This window comes from Idiotropiscis lumnitzeri, chromosome 6, assembly GCF_059441095.1.
Source record: "Idiotropiscis lumnitzeri isolate Australia: NSW breed Sydney's pygmy pipehorse chromosome 6, RoL_Ilum_1.0, whole genome shotgun sequence".
NCBI classification, from domain to species: Eukaryota; Metazoa; Chordata; class Actinopteri; order Syngnathiformes; family Syngnathidae; genus Idiotropiscis; species Idiotropiscis lumnitzeri.
Window position 1 is genome coordinate 15,261,910 of NC_142396.1, and position 22,153 is coordinate 15,284,062.

The window sequence follows — 22,153 nt, forward strand, 5'->3', positions numbered from 1 at the left end:
ATGAATAAAAACACAAACAAATAAATTCGGTATCCGTTTGGCCCAGATCAGAATAACTACTGTAAATATAGGATGGCGTTGTAAATTAGAGTGGAGAAGAAGCGCTTTGTTGAGACGGAAGTGAACTGACATCATCAAACATGTACCAAACCGCTGTGCGATTGAGACGAGCGCGCTCCCGCGCAGGCACGTGCGCGCGCTTGCGTTCTAACTGTCACCAAAGAGCCGCCGCGTGTCTAACAGCTGCCGCCTGCCAGCTCGTTGCATGTGCAGATGACTTACTTGACTTGAGCAGGGTAGAGGAATTCGGTCCGACCACAGCTTCGATTTGGGGACTGTAGCAAACAGGCTTTTTATTTGTTTTTTTTGGTAAGCAAAACTAAGCATACTAACAGTGACATGAGCTGCTCCATTGAACGACGAAGGGGAGAATGAGAATACAGTGGATTTAGTTTCCACTCGTTGCTTCAGCGTAGAAGAGAAGTCACACCAAAGGTAAGCAGAAGCGCCGGAAGGAGGCTTTCGAACTGTGAACGTGAATCACTTCGTTTGATACATATCCGATCGCAGGACTGCTAAAGATAATGTTTGGCTGCCCACTTACTGTATGTAGTTAATGCCACCGATCAGTTAGCACTTCATATTCCTTCTTGTTTTACAACTCGTAAATAAACCGAACCAAAGGAGTTTGAGTTCCCAACGCTTGTCAGTTGTTAACGCTCCGACGAAACACTCCCGTTGGCATGCACAATACTGTAAGTTCACCACCCCTTTTAAAAAATGAAAAACACACAATTAAACGCTAAGGTTACAGGTTCATTCATTTCTCCCTGTGTAGTTTGAGGCGCTGTCAAGTCAGATGTTCCCAGGGGTTGAATTGCACGCTAACGTCATTGTGACTGCAAACCACAGTATCTGTTTACAGCGAGGAAGTAAGACAGCATCAATCTTGGGCGTCATTTACGTGCTTAATGAGGACCTTTTCCCAATACAGTACTGAGCACCAATGCTTCAGCATGAGAAGTAGGCCAGTGGCTGGTTTGCTGTCCTATGTCATCCATGCCCAGACCTCTTTAGGACGTTCACTGGGCGTCTTAACGGGTTCATGTCGGGGGAGGGGGAGGGGAGGCCACAGACCTTTTCAATGGGAAATTTTCTGCAGGACAGCGCTCATCCTCCATCCCATGCCAGATGTCATTGTTTATTTTGTGTGTTTTAGTCTATAGTGTGATGTAGCAGATGTGCATGTTGTGGGTATACCATGTTTTATAAAATTACAAGGAGATGCTATGAGTGACAGAAGGCTGGCTTGTTCTGTAAATCAGTTTTATTTAATTTTTTTGCCATCATAATCTTTAAGGCAAAAAGGACATTTTAACATTCCCAGTTTAATTGTCACATAAGTTAAAATTAATCTCCTGAAAGCTCAACTAAAATAAAGATACTCACAATTTGATGAAATTCATCCGGTGTACTGTTTGTTAAATTATTCCTTGATCTGAATTTTCCACTTTATATGCTGGAGTCTTGCATGATGGCAGTTGCACCACTGAGTTTTGGTTACTTTCCAACCATATGACCTGGAGGGTGTTTGATTTGTCACGTTCCATTGTCCTGCTCACACAGATGTGCTGTGTGATCTTTGCTTAGTTTGTGGAGGAGGCTCCATTTTAATCAAGGTGAAGGAAAAAGTTCAGTCATTGTCCATAATCAGCTTGTGTTCAAAGAGTAACGCTAATCAATGTTTGACCGAATGAAGTTTCTTAGAATGACAACCTAATCACAGGTTCACATTACATGTCATCGGATCGTCTCATTAACACCTATAGTTGGTGCTATTTGGAGATCACTGATCACCTACGAATCCTGTAAATTATTCCTACTCCGCACAGAAAGCTTCCCCATAAATCCTCATCGCTTAAGAATGGTGATAATCAGCACATTTTGGTCCTGGATCAATAAGTGTTTTCATTTAATACTAATTAATTATAATGGTGAGTGAACAGACACAGATTATTGATCTGAAATGATAAAATTATCACTTGAATATAAGCCACATCATAAAGACTACATGTTACAATTATATGGCATCAGTAATAAAAAAAAATAAAAGAAGAAAAAAAACTTAATCCTCACATTATTTCATATTAGTCCGCTGGGTAAAACACAAATGGCTAATTTGATTATGTGATTTATTTTTATTTTTATTTATTCCCACTCAATCATTCGAACAATGGGATCACAGCTCTTGTAAAAACTGAATTGAATTAACAACAATAGGCCTATTTTTAGCGCTACTTGTGAAGAACAAGCTGTGCTGTAGGCATGCTGCCACTTTAATTGGAACCAATTTTCCTCAGCAACAAAACAGCACAGTATTGCATGATACAACTTTAAATGAGTCAAAAAGATTTGTAAATCAACCTTTCTCCAGTGGGAAGACCCTTGATATCCAAAATAGCTGTTTTTGTTTGTATAAATGATATATTAGGCTATTTGGGAAATTCCCTCTGTGATTGTTTCCACTCTTTTATTTGTTTCTGCTCGGGAATACTTCATGTTGAGAAGGATCATGCGTTACTCTTCGGTGTAGGACTGTCCCTGAACCATAATCCTCTTTCTGTGCTTGCAAACATCACTGAACAATAAAACTCCAATTTATGTCTTCAAAAGTGCGACAAAAGCTTTTGATTTTAAACCAGCTGATTGTGGAAGTGGTTGAGTCCATTTTAACTAAGTAACATTGTCTGACTATGGTTCCCTAGCTATGTGAATTATTTAGTCTGTTTGGCATTGCAAGACAATCCAGCATGTTCTACAGTTGCACGGTTGTAGTGATATTCCAACAGTGTACAATTTCTCATTTTTTGTGCTTGTCTATGGCCCAGGATTGCTTAAGAAAGATTGGCCAGTTTACAAGGATAGTTTTAAAATAGTCTATACTGTCAGTACACCAGTCATTAAAATTGTAGATGATAGCTTTTTTTTCACTTCACTGCTTCCTTTTTTTTTTAATCATGACTGCATCATTGCCAGTAAGATGCTTCATTTATGAGACTCTGACTTCTTAAGTATGATCTTGCGGTTTTATTTTTTAAGAATAATGTTCACTTGACATCCCTGCCCCTCTCATACCACCGCACTAAAATATTCTCCCAGTCTGGGAAACAACTGGCTGGCCAGCCTTTCCAGTATCTATAACTTAGTGGTCATTGTTATATTTAGGCAGCCCACCCCCTCCCCAAGGTAATGATAGGGAATCAAGGAGAGGGCCACGGGTGTTCTGGCCTAACATATGCAAAGTGAAGTGAAAGAGCCCACCCTGAGTCTCACCATTTCAACCTTAATATGTGGAAATTGTTAGGTAGGCTTTGGGTGGTGTTGGTGAGTCTGTGCTTGCCGTGTTATCAGCTTGGGGAGAATGATAAGGCCTCTGCCACGGTGGTGGCTCTTACTCCTTTAGGGACCACAAGCTATTCTGAGCCTTTTTCTTTTTCCACTGACACCCTCTGGATGGTTCACTCATGGGTCACACAATGCCCGTGTAGCTACTATTTTCAAGACGAAAACAGAAACACTTTTACCATAAAAAGAGATATGGGAGAAAAAAAGCAAGTACTGCTCTGCATCTCAAAAACTTGAGGGAGTGGAGGTCAGTGTCTTGCTTAAGGGCACCTCAGAAATAGTCAGGAAGCAAACCAGCATCTCCGCAACAACTAATGTCATTTTCTTTCTTCGTGTCCGCAGCGGGACTCAAACTTTTGCTTCTAAAGCGCGATTCCTCGCAGATATAATCATAAAGCATTGTAATCGGTCGTCATAATTACAACTCCGAACCTCAGAAAAATGGGGCAGATCTGCTATATAACTATTGTTAGGTATGTCCTGCTTTTCTCTGAGTCAAGAAAGAAAGCCTTCCAGTTATCAGAGAAAAAGCAGCAAGAATGTCAAGCTCTGCTTGATTTTCTTGCGCGTCTACCTGGACCCTAAACTTACTTTGTTAATAGATCGTGTACGCTCTGGTTTGGATATCCATTTTTAAACTTTCCATTAAATGTGATTTTTTAATCTACCTACTTAGTGTTGTGCCAAAAATAAAACATCACTAAAAACTATGACTAAACACCGGCTGCTTGTCATGCCGGAAATACAGTTTGCTCACATGAACAACATGCACAGGACGTATTGTATTTAAGACCTCGCAACCAGCTTCCTGTCCATCATCTATACGGTGGAGCGCCACAAAGCCAACTAATCATCTAAATCTTTGTTATATCCCTTGCTGAAATGGGCCGTCCATCCGCCCCCATTACTTGTATTTAAACCATCGTCTTTCTTCATTTTTTTTACTTCCTTGAGACATGTGCGCTCACTTTGTCTCTGATATTGATTAAAATCAGCTGTAACTATGTGGGTCCTCGGCTCTGATCATTTGTAAGTTACACCCATGTGGTCTTTTTTGCCAACGTGTGTTTTTGTGATTCATGTCTTAAATGATAGCAAAGATGACCCAATTTAAGCCTTTTAAAAGATGCTTTGAATGGAAAAGATGTTTTAAAGCCTTGAAGAGGACACCTTATAGTTTCCATCCCTTCATTTAAAGTGACAAAACATTTGGTTATTTCTGTTATTTTTACTCTCAATTACTCATGTTGGTAATTGGCCTGATCAAAGGAATGATATTAATATAAAAATTGCTGGACAAATAGCAATTAAGTTTCCCAAACACAAATAAATTGGGACAATACATCCGGTGATGGTACATTGTGGATATACAGTGCTGTAAAAAAGTATTTGCCTCTTGCTGATTTCTTAGATTTTTGCACTTTTATCACTTACAATGGTTTCATTTCACCAAACCAATATATAAAATGCACTTTATAAATGATTATTTTATTTACCAAGTGGGGATAACAAAACAAACCTATCTGGATTTTTATGAAAAAGTAATTGCCCTCTCAACATAATAGCGAGTTTTGCCACCTTTGGCAGCAATAACTGAAATCACAAGTTTGCAATAATTGGTAATGAGTCTTTCACACCACTTTGGCACTCTTCTTTGCAGAATAGTTTCAACACTGCCATGTCGGAGGGTTTACTAGCATGAGCCGCCCTTTGAATATCTAACCACAGCATCTCAATTGGATTTAAATCTGGACTTTAAAACGTTAATCTTGTTCTTTTTGAGCCCCTGGACTTGTTGGCTGTTTTGGATCGTTGTCTTGCTGCATGATCCAAGAGCGCTTATGTTTGAGGACACAAACGGATGGCCGGACGTTCTCCTTCAGGAAATTCTGGTAAACAGCAGAATTAATTTTTCCCACAACCACAGCAAGTTGTCCTGGTCCTGAGGAAGCAAAGCAGCCCCAGACCATCGCACTGCCACCACCATGGTTCACTGGGGGGCATCATTTTTTCATTCATCAGATTGTGTCATATTTACACCAGCTGTAACAGACTGAACACCCTCCACAAAGTTAAATGTTTGACTCAACAGTCCACAGAATATTTCTCCAAATGTCTTGAGGACCATCAGGATGCTTTTTCACAAAGCTTTGTGTCCTTTGGTGACAGCAGTATTTTTTGCCTTGAAACCCTCCAATGGATGCCATTTTTTGACTAGTGTCTAACTTGTAGTGGAGTTGTGAACACTGACCTTAACTGAGGCCAGCGAGGCCTACAGTTCTTTGGATGGTTTTCTAGTTTTTTTTTGTGACTTCCTGGATGAGTCGTCATCCCACTCTTGAAGTAATATCTCCGTTGGTCAACCACTCCTGGGAAGGTTTTCTCCATTTGTGACAAATGGCTCTGACAGTGGTTCGCTGGAGCTCCACAGCCGTGGAAATGGCTTTGTAACCTTTTCCAGACTGATTGATTTCAATCACTTTTTTCTGGGATTTTTGGGGATTGTGGTATGCTGCATTTGTTGTTGAGATTTCATCGCCCATCTAATTGATTGTACTCAAGTGATTTTATTTTTGATTCAACAAAGGTCACGGTTGGGTGTTGCTTGTGAATTTGAACTCAGCTTTCCCAAAACTGTGGCAAGTCACAGTTGCTTGCTGATTTATCAAAGGAGTGGAGGCAATTACTTTTTCACATAGAGACAGATAGGTTTGTGTTGTTTTCCCCCTTGGTATATAAAATAATTTGGAAACTGCATTTTATATATCCCTGTGTTGTTTCAGTTTGATATTAAAATCAGTTTGATGAAATGAAACCTTTGTGAGTGATCAATATGTAAAAAAAAACACAGAAATCAGGAAGGAGGGCAAATACTTTTTCACAGCACTGTGTATAGATGAACAAGATTTTATTGCCTCTTTTTGTGGGTTATGTGCTTTGCGGGCATTGATAATATAAAGTTACAAGTGAGGGTCGTTTATATATGACCCTGGGATAAATACGACAATGCCCACCCATGTCATTAATCTTGACATGATATACAGTACTTGTGACCAGTCCAAGAGATGGACACCCTACACCAGGCGTGCCCAAGTCAGGTCCTCGAAATCACCTATCCGACCTATTTTAGACGCATCCCCTCAGCGACAAACTTGTAAATAACTTTTTTTAACGGATAGATTGAATGTCCACATTCTCTGTCAACACTGCAAAACTGTGAATGTAAGAACTGGTCCCGTTTTATTTTTGGTGTATAGCAGAGTGAACAACACCGACAAGATAAAAAGCCTTTGGGCTGATTAGACCAGATGGTGATCATTCTCCGTCTGTCCTACAAAGCAATTGTTGCTTTTTGTGACTAACTGAGAGCTTTAGTTGAGAAAAATAGGGTGTAATTCTGGAAATACCCTTAAACCCAACCTTCAATGGGTTGCCTCGTTAAAATAATGGAGAAAACAAATCCTTTCTGTGCTGGAGCTAACACGCTCAAATCAAGGCAAGACAGCACATGTGTGGTTAATGGCTTACTAGTGTTTAGATGACCGCTGAGGATTGACGAATCATCCCGTGGCAAAAAGGTCTTCTCGGGTCTTCCAGTTACTTTACGAATGCCAGACTTTTAATCTGAGATTTTCATTTTCTCTAATGTAATCCTCGGTTGTAAATCCTGAATCAGATCAAGTTTGATTATAGCCACAAAAATAGATGATCAGGGGATGAAGGACATGGAGAGAGCTGCGATGATTGCTTACATTTTGGATTAGTCAATAAACATTTTGGTGTTTACAAACTTACATGGTGCACATTGGTCAGTATACAGATTAGAGTGTCTTTCTTTTTCAAAGACCATTATCCTTTTTCTTTAAATGGCATGTTTGAGATGCCATGCATGAATAGCCCTGTTGCTGGGCCAAAATAGTTTAATCGACTGATGCTGATTAACTGAGTCTGATGTAAAATGCTTTGCACTAAAACAAGTACAACAAATGGCGTCATCTATGGGAAGTTGAGATCCATCAAGATACTCTCACACCTCTTCCACCAACAACACTTAAGCATATAATCCATCATTATTTCCTCTCAATTAAAAAAGAAATTTTGTGTAAATACTGTGAGTTCCACAATTGTATTTTATTTTATTTTATTTTATTTATTTTTTTTATTACAGACATCTGACCAAATCTTTAAACCACATACCGAGTAAGCCTGAATACAGAATTCTTTGCAAACTGTTTGAGGTTACACATAAGCGCTGAGAGCAAGTTAGATTTGGAGCCTTTTGTCATAACAGGACATGATGTCACTCAGGCTTCTGTTTCAAAGTCTTATATCCTTTAAGTAACAAGGTTATTACTACTTAACCAACAGAGCAGTTGTTGCTTGGATATTCAAGGTACTTTACTTTTGGTTTTTAAAAAATGGTGCAAAGGAAAATTGTGCTGTTTTTGAGGTTCTAATCCTAGGCTAAAATTAAGAGCTAGTCCTACAAAAATGTCTGAGTCAGGCCCTTAACTTAACAGGAAGTGCGCCATTTTTTATTTGACTTTGGAATTTGGGACCATTTTGGGCCTTTGCAGATAGTTTAGCAAACACCTAGAAAATGTATCCAATCACCCTCAAACATTGGTTGTTTAATCGAAAGATGTTTAAGGTAAAAAGTTATTGAAAGCTTTTCATTTCATTGCATGCAGTTGTCGTTGCGATGTGTCATTTGAAAAGAAAAATGATGCTGTTTTTGTGGGTTTAAATCGTGGCGAAATCTCATGAAATTTTGCAGATACATTAGGCTAGGCATAAATATCAATATTTTTGAAGGTTATTGTCTTCTGTGCCAGTGCCCCAATGTGCAAGTACAAACATGCCGAGGGTTGCGAGGGCCCTTTATAGCTGCTTGCAGCTCTTGTAATTATTTTACTTTTTGTATAATTTACCGATTTTGTTTTGTATTCATGTGCTAATTAAAATGAATTTTGTTTGCAGTGCATTGGCAATAACTGTAGTAGGCACAATACAACTCCAGGTGTGATACTTAATCTTCCATTCAGTGACCTTGTGGTGTGCTTATTCTCTGTTTTCTATAGCTTCCTCCGGTGTGACACAATGTACTTAAAGCAAGAGTTCGTCCTAAGTCTTTCTTAACCTACGTTGTCATTTCAACATTTGGAAGGACATGCAGTTTGAAGTGTGTCCCAGTTGTACATACAGTAACCATAAAGTGATAACTTGAAACTTTATTAAGATAAAGGTTCTGTTCCACACTGCACGGTTCTTGTTCAACCTGTTGTTGAAGGAGTGGCAGTCACTGGTTTCCTTTTCTTCCTGACCTCTACACAATCCTATCTGTAGTCAGAAGACTCAACACAGGAAGTAAACAGCTTGAACCTATATGATGAAGCAAAACAGCCCAAGGCCACAATTACATACCGTGGATCATGGTTTCAAATCTTTTTGTTTAGAATTGGATGAAAACAGCCTCTGATGTCTGTTTTTTTTCATAAATGTTACTGCTATGTGTAAGTCATTTGTAGAATTAAAAAAATGCCTTGACTAAAAAACTTATACACCTTATGGCATATGTTTGACAGCTTAATCTGTCCTAATCGATCATCTAAGGTAAAATAAATATATTGCAATGTCCACCTTAAAACATAATTAATAATGATTTAGTCAGTTATTTCCCTCATAGGAAATCATGGAAATTGGGGAAAAGTCATATTTTGCCATCATAGAATGTTTCTTAATTGTACAGGCAATGTTTTGAATGACAAATATCAAGTAGAAAAACAAGTTTACCACTTATAATGAGAACATGTTAAAACAGTTTAGACAATTTTCCTTTCGCAGCAACTGTCAAATAGCTGGCATCTGAAATTACTTCACTTTACTGTCTGACACCTTCACTGTCTCAGCTTCGGCAGCAATATGAACAAATGGCTAGCGTCTCTGTGGCTTGGGGTCCGAATCCTAGTTGTGAACTTTCAGCTTTCCTTTGTAGCGTTTGAGTGACACACCTGCTTCACGTAGTCAGGATAGTTATCCTGGCTCCTGTAGAGCTTACTGATGAGGTGATCATTTAAATCAAGTGTGTTGGGGGAAGACAACATTGAAATCATGCTCTCTAGGAGTTAGATACTGTGTTTAAAGTAAGTCTTCATGAAGAGTGAAAGCACATGCAGGAACCTGCAAAATTCACCTTATGCGAATGTAAAACTTGGCTCCATGGTCACTCATTTTTTTAAATTTTATTTTATTTTTTTTAAACGTCGGCCATCATATTCATTGAGGAGGTAAATTGTAAAATGTCCATGAAAAATATGTTTATTTTTCACAATGAAATAGTAATTAACTTTTTTTTCATTCACTGCCAGCCCACGTAAAATGAACAGAATTTTTGACGTCTAAATCCGTCAATGGCAGCGAATGAGTTAACATGCTGCTTGTTCTCATCAGGGTCATACACTTCAAATTTGTCAGCAGTCAAGCAGGCAAACCATTCACACTTCTGGACAATTACAAAAGACCTTACAGCACGCATGTTTTTGGAGTGTGAGAGGATGCAGCGCAAGCAAAGGGAGAACATGCAACCTCTATGCAGAAGGAAGTTAAAATAATTTTTTTGAACCCCATACCTCAGAATTATGCGCACAACAACCGTGCTGCTGATGACGTTTAATTTTGTGTATACAATTAATAACTAATTTATTAATTGTATATCAATATATATATTATATATTAATATTATACTACATTAATTTATTATTAATTAATAACAATTAATTACTTTTTGTTTACAATTGCTCGAGTCATGAATAATTAACCAATTACTTGATTAAAAAAAGTTGAATAATAATATAATTGTTTCTATTTTACTTTGTTTACAATACTTAAACATGTAGAAAATAATCCAAATTTAAATGAAATATTCATCAAAAAAATAAATTAATATATTTGAAACAAGCAATTTAGGGGGGAAATGACTGAATGAATGAAACAAATGTATTGCAATACTCTTGATATTGGAATGGATTAGAGAACACAAGATCCCCCTCGGCCGTTCTTTTCCCAGGCCTGCTCTAGTTTGCCTGTTAGTCCTTCAACAAATGCTTAATGGTAGCACAATGTGAAGAGCTTACTCAGCTCTACACAGCAACAAGTTGAAAGAATGAAAAAATAGCCTTGTCACCAGCTGGCAAGAAAGGGAGACTTGTTGGACGTAAAGCATAGAACAGCAAAATACATTTGTCGACTGGCCTTGTTAAACTGTCCACTTGTTGGACAAGAGGGTCAGCTGTTGTGTACAACAGTTTATTCTATGGCTGAACCCTTTCTTTTTTCTACTATAACGCGCCACCTTTTTAATTTTCCTTCATTCTGTTGTCTACTGTGGTTCATAGACGCATGTAAAAAGGACTTTGTGTGTTTGACAGGTGCGTTGACACCTGTTCCTAAACCACATGCCACACATAGCTGGTAACATGCTGGGAAACACCAGTGAAAGTCTTTCTCATATTCCTACTTTTTATGAGGAAGAGTTGTATTCACAGTGTCACTTAAAGTTTCTCAACTCAAGTGTATATGGTGTTTATTCTTATACTCTTATGGCACTGTTTTTTGATATTGTGTAGATGGTTTCATTGATCTCGAAGGCGTCCGAGCATAGCTGAGGGTTAAGCCACTTCTTTTTGTTGACATGTAATTATTTCTCTCTCCATTTGATGAGGAAGAAGGTAGTTGGCATTCTTTGGTATCCAAATGCCTCTTGTTCCTTTAGTAGATAAACAACCTTAATGGATCAAGAGTTTAAAAAAATAAATAAATCAAATAAAAATTGACTTGGCCAGTCAGGCTTCTTCCATTCTCCAAAACATTTGTGTTTTTAAGAATGTCATAATTTAAACGAAGTTGGTACTGACAGTGTCGTGGTACATTCGCCTGACTTGTGTGCGGGCAGCGTGGGTTCGGTTCCCATTCAGTGACTATGTCTAGGTCTGCCCTGTGACAGGCTGGCGACCAGTTCAGGGTGTGGTGTGCCTTCCGCCCGTAGTCAGCTGGGATAGGCTTGAGCACCCTACCGCGACCCTGTACAGGATAAGCGGTGTGGATAATGACATAACATGACATAATTTAAGGGTGACTTAATTCTCTTAGGGCGGCGTGGTGGACAACTGGTAAGCACGATGGCCTCACAGTGCAGAGGTCGTGGGTTCAATTCCGGCTCTGGCCTTCCTCTGTGGATTTTGCATGGGTTTCCTCCGGGTACTCAGGTTTCCTCCCACATTCCAAAAACATGCATGGCAGGTTGATTGGACACTCTAAATTGCCCCTAGGTATGAGTGTGAGCACGGATGGTTGCTTGTCGATGTGTGCCTGCGATTGGCTGGCAACCAGTTCAGGGTGTCCCCCGCCTACTGTCCGAAGATAGCTGGGATAGGCTCCAGCACCCCCCGCGACCCTTGTGAGGAGAAGCGGTACAGAAGATGGATGGAGTATTTCTCTTGTGATACAATAGGAACCTCTAATATGAAGTTTTCTTTTGTTTCAGCCATGAAGAAGGACATAGACACGCTGATAGCAGAGGAACGTGCTGACATCATTTCCAAATATGACAAGGTGAGCGAAACAAACGCATAAACTGCTGCGCCTAATTACAGTATGTTGGCACTTTTTGCCGACAATGTTAACTTTTAGTGAAGATGAAGCCAAAGTAAAGGGTTGAATGAATTTGAAAAAAGAATTCACCCCAACTCATTATTTCTTCATGTTTTTGGCATCTTTCTGTTTCAGGGCAGGCAAGAAGGTGTCAGTATTGACCCTTGGGAGGATGCTGATTACAGCATCTATAAGGTGACGGATCGCTTTGGCTTCCTGCAGTAAGTTAACCAGCTGAAAGGGCTGACCTTTTTTTCACATATGCAAGGTTGTCTACTGGCATTCTTTTATTAATTCATGCCACGTATGGTTTATTTTGTAACCTTCTGTATGTCTTGATTTTTGTTTAGTGAGAAAGAGTTACCGACACCCAGTGTGCTTGAAGAAAAGGTATTTATTTAAACGGAGCCGAGCTAATCTCAACTATTATGATTGCATTTTTCCCCTCCGCATACCACTGTCCATATGTCCTTGCATTTACGCAATGTCCATATTTTCCTTCTCCAGCAAAAGCAGCTGGAGATTGAGCGTGTGGAGAAGTGGCTAAAGATGGTGAAGAACTGGAGCAAGTATAAGAACAGTGACAAGGTGCATTTTTTTCTTCTGCTTTAGACGTGCCTTATGTATTATTTGGTTGTTCAGCTATCTTCCACTACTACTCGAACACAATTTTAATACTGCACGTGTAATCGTATTGGTCTGATTTTCCATTTCATTGTCTCGGACTGTCCATTCAAGCCACATTTCCCTCTTACTCATTAAAATGTCATTGTTTATATTGTTTCAGTTGGTGAAGCGTGTTTATAAAGGAATCCCCCTGCAGCTAAGAGGCCAAGCCTGGGCTTTACTTTTGGACATAGAGAAGGTTAAAAAGGACAATGAGGGAAAATATGAGGTATGAATCATAGTAATATCTGCCATTCATCATCTCCAACCAGCCTGTCCCGTAACATTTGTTTTGTTCTTTTCTTCTTTTATTTCAGAAAATGAAGCTGCAGGCTCGCAACTTCTCCACAGAGATCAAACAGATTGACTTGGATGTCAACCGGACCTTCCGGAACCACATCATGTTCATGGACCGCTTTGGAGTCAAGTGAGTCCGTCTTTAACAAGGTTCTGAGGAACATCTTGTGTTTGAACTGTTTTCTGTTCTTGTCTTTGGATATGTATGGGACCATGCAGAGTTCTTGTTTTTGTTTAACAAGTTCAGGTTTGTGCATGCTGGTGTCCGGTTGGGCGAGACCTTTGGCTTGCGTGTGTAGGGAGGTCCCTAACACAAACACACAACCACACACACACACGCACGCATACATACACGGGCACACAGACTAGTTTCTTCCTCTCTATTTTATTAGCCTTCCTGTCAGTGCACGCACCCACACAGGAAATGGCATTTATTAAAAAAAAAAAAAAAAAAAAAAAAAAGTGCATTGACATTACGTGCTCATTCAGAACAATCACATGTACAATGACCTATTAATTCGACATCACATAGATTTGGGTATGGAGGAAAACATACACTTGAGATTTCAAGTCCGACTTTTACACTTGATTTTTGGAGCAAACCGTGTTCTCCCCCACAATTGAGACCAAAACGCAGCTCCATCCTGCTTTGCTGCCCACTCTTTCCCTATAAGTCATCTATCCCCCACAACACACACCCGACGGACAAGCACTTGCCTCCATGCGCACACGTACACACACCCACGCACCAACACACAAATACACACCTACACGCTTGTGCGCGTCAACACCGGCCACTATTTAAAGCTCCTTTCCTGTCTCAGTCAGTCTGTAACTATATTCTGTGGGGGCCTGGAAGGTAGACATCCTCTATTGTTTGCATTAAATTTATTTACTGCACGTGCGCCTGTATGCGCACACACACTTTAATGACAGGCTTTATGTATCTTAACCTGTACAGAACACTCAACGAAATGCATTGATAAGAGAAAGAGATTAAATTGACTGATCAATGTATTACATCCCTTTTTGGGCCTTTTTATCTGAATGGGGAAGTGAAGAAGCAAACTAGGAGAGGTGCTTCTTCCTTCTGATAGTAGCTTACACGCTATAACTAACTGTATTTACTGTATAGTCCCTAATTCTATCGTTACCAACCTATTTTTTTACATGTTTTTCTTAATGTTAATTGGCCAATATCTAGAAGTTCTTTAACCAAAATTATATTTTTGATGAAGAAATATAATTATTTTCATTTATTTTTAGTGCATTTTATTTTGAAGACAAAATACTGTTTTACAAGAAAAGAATAAAAAAAAGTAAGTCGATTTATTTTTAACAAGGTCATTATGAATTCAATTAGAAACCTCTCCTGAATCATAAAATGTTGAGCATTCTGAAGAGCTTTTCATGATGCTGCTTTTTTTTTTGTCTCGTTTTCATGAAATTACATTTAATTTAATCTAATACCTCTGTTAACGCTATACTTCAGCCAAGTATTGTCAGCCTCCCTAAAATGATACTTCCAGCTACTTTAATGTGTGCATGTGCTGGGTGGTGGCATTCATTTGGGGATATGGTCGTTTAATCTTGATTTACTAGACTCCAAGAAACCAGGGGTGGCGGTTTAGCTTCTCTAATTGTAAACCAGTCATATTTTCATCGTAACTGTTGGCTTCTATGTTCCCTTTTCAGGCAGCAGGCACTCTTTCATGTACTGGCAGCTTACTCTGTCTACAACACGGTAAGATATGTGGGTTAGCCTACGCAGTCACAAGTATATGACATAACATCATGTCGTCTCGTGCATTGCTACAGAGCCAAGAGAAAAAAAAAGGACCCGAGTAGTGCTAGTCAAATAAATGCAAGAACTTTTATTGCAAATAAGTATTGCAAAAAAAAAAAAGAGAGAACTGTCATAGCAAAGTTTTATTTTTGTCATGTTGGTGATCAATTGGTGCAATATGTTACGTTTGGGTTTGACAGAATGAAGCAATCAATTGAATATTCATGCTTAGAATTACTCATTTGCACGTCACCGCTCTTCGGCTTCATGCGCATCATGTGACATGTCAATGCAAATGAAACGATTAGCGCAACAGTTATCCAATTTGCTCTTGGTAGATTATACACATTGACACATCTGCTGTATCAAGGTGAATATGTGTTTTATAAATCTTAGAAACCGATATATCAGTGCTCAGGGGCAACATTGTAATTAAAATCATAAATACGTGTACTGCATTTGAAAAGGCCATTTAAGTGTCACTCTATATGTGAACGCTATATTGCTATTATCATAGGACTTTCACCGTATTGATTCAACTTTAGTACAATAATGTGAACACGAGACAACGGAATGAATTAGTTATCAGAATACAGTGTATATTTTGTGTCGCACACAGATTGCTGTCATTTTTAGTTGGGGTTGACGTATTGCCATATTTTTCCTTTGGAAATACACAGGAACATGTCAGTTCTCACAACTCACCATCCAATTCTGTTTTTTTCTGCTAAGGTTGTGTTGGCAGTTCCTGTGTGGAAGAGGTGTTTGAGCCATAGGAAATGGGCATGTGCTAATTCCCTTTCCCCCCCCCATTTCCCTCCACTCACAAACTGCTCACTAGAAAGTGGGTCAGTGGGAGAGCACAAGAGCGAAAATGGGAGGAAGGGTACTGTTGTTGTTGGTGGTGGGGCAAAGGGGGTTTGTCCTTTCGCCTATGTGACAGCAGAGAAGAATGTGAAGAATCTTGTATAACCTCAGTCTAATCACATTTACTTTCATCCTTTTAAGGGTACTGTGAATGGGCAATTCTTAGGCCCAAATATGGATAAGGGTAGTTTGTTCATGTCACTCACTGTGGGTTCGAGGTGGTAGAAATTCAAGATGAAGACATGCTAATTCTGAAAGTGTACATTTGTCTTCAGTAAATATTTGAACAACCTTGGTGTAAATGTTTACAATATTGTCGCCGCACTTACCGGAGGTCTGTGTGGTCTAAGTGCAAAAAAACTGAAAAAAAAAAAAAACCTCCTCAAGTCCACATCAGACATTCAGTACACTCTTAAACCTTCGTCTCTAACCCTGTGCGTGCGTGCTCTGATAAATTATGAATTGTTCCTTCTACTTACCAGTGGAACTGTCTCCTTTGCCCTGTTCCCAGGAGGTGAGCTACTGTCAGGGGATGAGTCAGATCGCTGCTATCCTGCTCATGTACCTGAATGAAGAGGACGCCTTCTGGGCTCTGTCCCAGCTCCTCACCAACACCAAACATGCCATGCATGGTGAGCCAACACAAAATAAACGTCAAATCTACATCAGCTGCAGTCGAGTAACACTTGAGTCAACTTGTCCAATAGTTTATGCTGGGGGATACAATAACCTTGGGTTTTAAACCTGTAAAAACACATTCGCTAAGAATATAATCCTACCCCTCAGTGCAGTTGGTCTAAGATTGTTTGATTTTAAATATTATGTCTCTCCCACCCATCATCTATGGTCTGCTGTTGTGTGTTTTTCCACTGAGGTAGGTTTCTTCATCCCGGGATTTCCCAAACTGCAGCGTTTCCAGGCCCACCATGAGCGGATACTCTCCAAAATGCTGCCTAAACTGAGGAAGCACCTGGTGAGTGACGGTACATTCAGATCATTCAGATTTTGCTCTTTCTCTCAATGTTGGATAGCTTACAAAGATTGGCACCAGTGCTTTCATTTTTTTTAAGATTACTATTGATTCATTTTTGTATGAAAATCTTGACCAACCTCTTCCTCATGAACTGCTGTTTCACAGGACAAGGAGCAGATGTCATGCGGGGTTTACACCACCAAGTGGTTTCTCCAGTGCTTTATTGACAGAGTGAGTGTTTGCTTTTATTCCCATTCCGTTCATTTTCCTATTCGGCTTGTCCTGTGCAGAGTTCTGTAGGACAGTGGTTCTCAACTGATGTCTCCTCGGGGACCACAGCTTCCTATTTTTCCCTTCATTGCGATCCCCTTTATTAGTAGTTAAGAACTATATTTTTTGGGACGTTTAAAAAATACATTTCCTATTTTTCAAACGACATTTAAAATAAGTCTGATGTACCGCCAAAAGTGTATTGCGTCCTTAAGCCAGAGGCAGTGTTGCATTTTTTTTAATTCTATTTTATTTTTATTTATTTATTTTGATAGAGGGTTAGTGTTATACTAGGCACTAGAGTACAAAGAAGTAACATTTCTTGTCCCTTATATATATTCCGTATGGGAACTTGGTTTCCTCCGCCTCTGTATCGTATTTAAAAAAAGAAATCTGAATACGAATACGTGCAACTTTTCTACTGTCTGTCTGCAACCCACTCACAATGGCACCTAAGTTCTGGAACCCGACCCACCAGTTGAGAACCATTGCTATGGCACGTCCCTGCTCGCACGATGGCTATATGGACCTTGACTCTACTAATTGGCCGAAATTAATATTTAAAACATTTTGAAAAATTGCACATTTTTGTCAACCATTTTTATTGATTAATTAATTAGATATATGTAAGTCATGGACATCTCTTATCACAGCATAAGAAATTGTCCTTTTTAATCAGATGGTCTCTGTGCTGTCTTACATAACAGAGCCCGTTCACCCTCACCCTGCGCTTATGGGACATCTATATTCTGGAGGGGGAGAAGACGCTAACTGCCATGGCTTACACAACCCTCAAGTTACACAAGAGTGAGTATGAGACCCATTGGGTGGTGTTCCATGCTTAGTCTCCGTACGTGTTGGACACCGGACAGCTTTTTAAACACAACATGGCTGCTGTTGCTATACCGCCGTGCGCAGCCTTCTGGTTGGCTGCCTCTTCACCGGATGGCTTACATAATGCAAGTGGTTCCGTTGCTGTGGAGAAGAATGGAAGGCTGACTTTTCATTGGGTGCCTCTCCAGTTTGAGCATCACTTTGACACAGTGGCTATTTAAACAAGCTTGTTGTGAAAGTACCACCTTTAACATGATGAAGGAATTTAGAACACAAACTAAAACACATAAACACATAGGACAGTCTCATGTTGATGGGCAATTTAAATGTTGGAGGGGATTACAATTTATCATCGGTGCTACTGGCGGACCACATTGGACCACACACTTCCTAACTAGATGTATGACAAAAAACTGTTATTTATATTATTGAGGTAGAATGTTTGGCCTGCCTATCATTCCAAATTCACAAAAATATTAGACCTATTCATGTTTTAGTATAGGACATGTAAGACCCAGCGTAAGTATAACTAAGTCATGTCTGCCATCTAGTGTTGATTGGTGATATTACAACTTAAAAATACATTATTTCCCTTCATATTCGCAATTCAGCACCTTTGGATTTGCATATTTGCCTCTTTTTATTTATTGTTTATATTTCTTCAATATTTTTTCAAAATTTTGAGGTTTCTCTTTTTTCTGTGATTGTTTTTTCCCTCCATTTCTCCTCATGTTCGTGGAAAACTTACATTGAATGTTCATTAACATTTTTAAAATATTTTTGGGGGGGTGTTTGATTAAAAAAAAAATAAAGATACAATGTTAAAAAAGTTATTTACCCGCCAAGGAGCCACTCGCCAGTTGCCCATCCCTGCTGCTCTATATTGTATTTGTTATAGTCACTTTAATGCCATGTGTCCCTTTTCTTTGTGTCCACTCAGAGCGTTTGCTGAAGTTTCAGTTGGAGGACCTAAGGGAGTTTCTTCAGGAACAACTGGCTGCTTCGTTCCTACTTCCAGACGATGTAGTGGTGGAGCAACTACAGGCTGCCATGTCTGAGCTACGTAGTAAAAAGTTGGACCAACCTCCTCCCGGTACATTGTTACCCCATATTAACATATTAACATCATACTTTTCAGTGCAGACTGGTGAGGAGAACTCACTTTAAACACACCCTATACAACAGGATAAAGGTTTAGGATTCATTTTTGGAGCTATCTGAAAATCAGGAATTTGTTAACTTAGATCGCATGAGAGGGAAAATGCCCAAATTTGGCCCGATTATCAAATTGAATGTCCCTCGCTTTACATTAAATTGAGGTTAGAAAAACGAGGGCCTCCTGTATGCATATTTTTTGTTGCCCTTGCTGACACCGTTTTATTTATCTCTTTCTTTTTTTAAGCCAAGTCAGAGGAGCTCCCAAAGAAGCCCCTTGGTCAAGAGAGGCCGATTCTCCTACTCCCTCTGCAGCCTGGCTCTACTCTCGAGGTCAAAAGTGATATGCAGTGTAATAAGGAAAACAGCACCCCACAGCACAACAAGCCCCAGGACTCAAAAAGCCCCAGCAGGTCGAGCAACCCCTCGTTGCGATTACCTGCCCCAGCTGTACTGCTTATAAAATCGACATCATCTACCTTGTCCAGCTTGCCTTGTAAAGCACCTCCTTTACCTCCCAAACCAGCAAAACCCTGTGCCGAGGTAAATTACGCCAGAGATGTGAAAGAAAATGTCCCCGGAAATGCACAAGGAAAGAAACTTTGTGCAGCCCCAAATTCCCAGGAGGAATTTATGGATTGGCCCCCGCCTTATGAAGCCCCTCCAATGGATGATCTTAGTGTGCATACAGAGATGTTGGACCTGCCAGATCTGCCACCTCCACCATTATTTTACACAACAGAAGAGGAGCAAAAAGACCATTTCCCTGCCCCATCGGTGGCAACATTAAAGCCATCTCCAGAGGCGCCGCCCAAGTCGCTGGTATCCCCACCCCGCGGCTTCACAACATCTTACCCTCCCAAGCTCCCTCTCCCCAAGCCCACCAAATTCCCTGTGTCCCTCTATGTTCCGGCATCTTCAGGCGACAGGCGACCTTCCAATACCTCCCAATATGACAACCTGTCCGAAGCGGATGATGACGATCGCTGCCCGGAAAGGTTGCTGGGCTCCACCCCCGAGGAGGTTCCTTTGAACAGAGACTATGACCCCGCTCACTATCCACTGCCTCCGCCTCCCATCTTCATCCCCCCGTCACCGTCTCCTCTGCTGCCCTTGCGCTGCGCTCTTCCCAGCTTGCCTCAGGAGCCAGAATATGAAGGCGAGGACCGCTGGGTGGAGGACTCCATCATCATCCCCCCTCCTCCGCCCAGTTTTGCTGACAAACTCTCTCCCCAGCGCTGTCACAGAGCCACCTCACCCACCGCTTACTCCAAATCATTCTCCCGTGGCCCGAGGGACCGATCTGCCTTCCCGGCACCTCTCTTGTACACCAGGTCTCCCCTGGGCCACCCCAGGTTCTCGGGGCAGTCTACGTTGAGGGTGCCGGAGGTTCGGTCCAGCCCAGACTTTTGCAGGATGCCTCCTGCTGGACAGCAGCTTCCAAAGTCGGTCACCTTTTGAAGTGGCATTCACAGATTGACAATCATACCAATATAAAGCATTTGAGTTAAAAGGCCAGTAGCTATTCAGTGTGCCTCCATGGCAAGCCGTGAGCATTTATTACATATTGTACTTGTGCCCTGAGGTTTTCATGTACTACCACAACTTGTCCTCACTAGTAAGACAATTCACCACACAATAGTTGAATGTCTTACTAGTGATGCTTTTTTTCCCACCACTAAAAAACATCTCTGTGCACTAGTAGAACCGTTTATTCCTCCTACCATATGACATATCTGTGCTCTTGAAGAAAGAATAGGATGCACTAGTAGAATGACTGTCTTAATTGGAAAAAAATGTTATTCTGTGACATTACTGCACACTAGTAGATTAATTCTACAAGTGTGCAGTAATATACAGTAGTGGGAAAATATGTAACACAGCATACTCGTATGGACAATTGAGCACTCTAGTGGGATATTTAATAAATGCTCAAACAGCTTGCCACAGTGGCCGCAAGGGTGTTTTTGTGTTCTTTTTTTAAATTTTATTAATATGCCCACATTTCTACAACAGAACCTTTTTTATAAGGTATTTTATAATTGTCATTTTGTACTTAAAACCTGCTGTTTGCCTTGCCGTGCGTTGACATTCCTGCTTTTTTATTGTCATGTCTTGCCATCCATATCAACAGGCACAAATGAAGCCACCATTGCTTCATGTACAGTTATGTTGAATCTTTTCTGACAAAGTGTCTTAAATGGAGTCCAAGGATGGACTCAAAGCTCCCGTTTGGTCCTTTGTTTCCCTTGAAGCTTCGCTGAAAAGTGAGCTGGCTCACAATTTTTCTGCTTCATGCCAAAATGTATTGAGAATATTTAGGTCAAAGAGCTACAACAGTAGTTCTGAGTGTCATTTAAGAAAAGGGAGGTTGTGGTGCAATAAGTTAATTCATTTCTAAGGCAGAATTGATCACTCTGCTTTTACCATTTGTTGTCGTCGTATTGGTTCCAGTGTTAAGTGTCTTTAGTAATCCCACATTGTGTAAGATGATGAAAACACTGACATGTATTTGAGAAGTAGAAAATGATCACTTATGAAGAGCACCTCCATCTCGGTCACATCCTGTATCGTATCAAAGGAAGATGCTTTAGACAAGATGACATGCCGTATGGGTATAGTTAATTTTCTATATGAAGGCATTTCAAAGACCAGTGTGAGAATATGCAGATATTTTATATCTTTTTGTATATCTGAGGTTAGGTCCCTTTTTGTTGTAATGGCTCAGTGTAAATGTTCTAATGGAATTTCAAAATTGAAAGGCACTCAAGAGATTGAAGCCGAGCCCACTATTTATCAGGAGTGATGCGACATCCCACAAAATATATATTGTACATTTTTTGCCGTGAATGTTGTATTGCCTGTTCACTTAATAGACATATCAAAAAGATATAAAAAGTGAGCGCCATCTTTTTAAGCAACCAATTTATCTTTTATGACCCACAAACAGTTAAAACGTCCCTGGTGGTGCTAAACTGGTTCTTGAAGATTTTTAATAGGGATTTATTTTAGTTTATTTTCATTTCTTGACAAGTGAAAATTAGTTTTAATTCACAATTTTTTTTATGGCTCATCTTGTTGAGGGTTGCGAGGAGCTAGGGTCTGTTTCCCAGCTGACATCTGGTGAAGGGCAGATAACCCCAAGAACTGGGGGTCACCAATCAAACACGAAGACAACCACTAACATGCGCAGTCACTCAGTGTGAAATTGGGGATGGGGAATATGATTTTTGGTGGACAGTTTTATAAAG

At 40.1% G+C, this 22,153-nt stretch overlaps 1 protein-coding gene across 1 annotated transcript; it reads left to right on the forward strand.

Annotated features, from left to right (window-relative positions):
• Positions 1-169: 169 nt before the first annotated feature.
• On the forward strand, positions 170-21,131 carry LOC148335392 (uncharacterized). Its single transcript, XM_088297589.1, has 14 exons — positions 170-495; positions 11,948-12,015; positions 12,190-12,275; positions 12,405-12,444; positions 12,562-12,642; positions 12,842-12,949; positions 13,038-13,147; positions 14,713-14,761; positions 16,182-16,302; positions 16,549-16,643; positions 16,809-16,874; positions 17,621-17,720; positions 18,688-18,840; positions 19,150-21,131. Exons 2-14 carry the CDS (start codon positions 11,950-11,952, stop codon positions 20,361-20,363), a joined length of 2,289 nt encoding a protein of 762 aa, XP_088153715.1. The 5' UTR covers positions 170-495; positions 11,948-11,949; the 3' UTR covers positions 20,364-21,131.
• The last annotated feature ends 1,022 nt before the right edge of the window (positions 21,132-22,153 follow it).

Excerpts from the sequence above, each read along its gene's own strand:
- LOC148335392 (XM_088297589.1), top strand. The coding sequence starts at position 11,950 with ATGAAGAAGGACATAGACACGCTGATAGCAGAGGAACGTGCTGACATC. Across the intron at positions 12,276-12,404 it reads GATCGCTTTGGCTTCCTGCA|TGAGAAAGAGTTACCGACAC; the intron begins GTAAGTTAACCA and ends ATTTTTGTTTAG. Across the intron at positions 16,303-16,548 it reads CACCAAACATGCCATGCATG|GTTTCTTCATCCCGGGATTT; the intron begins GTGAGCCAACAC and ends CCACTGAGGTAG.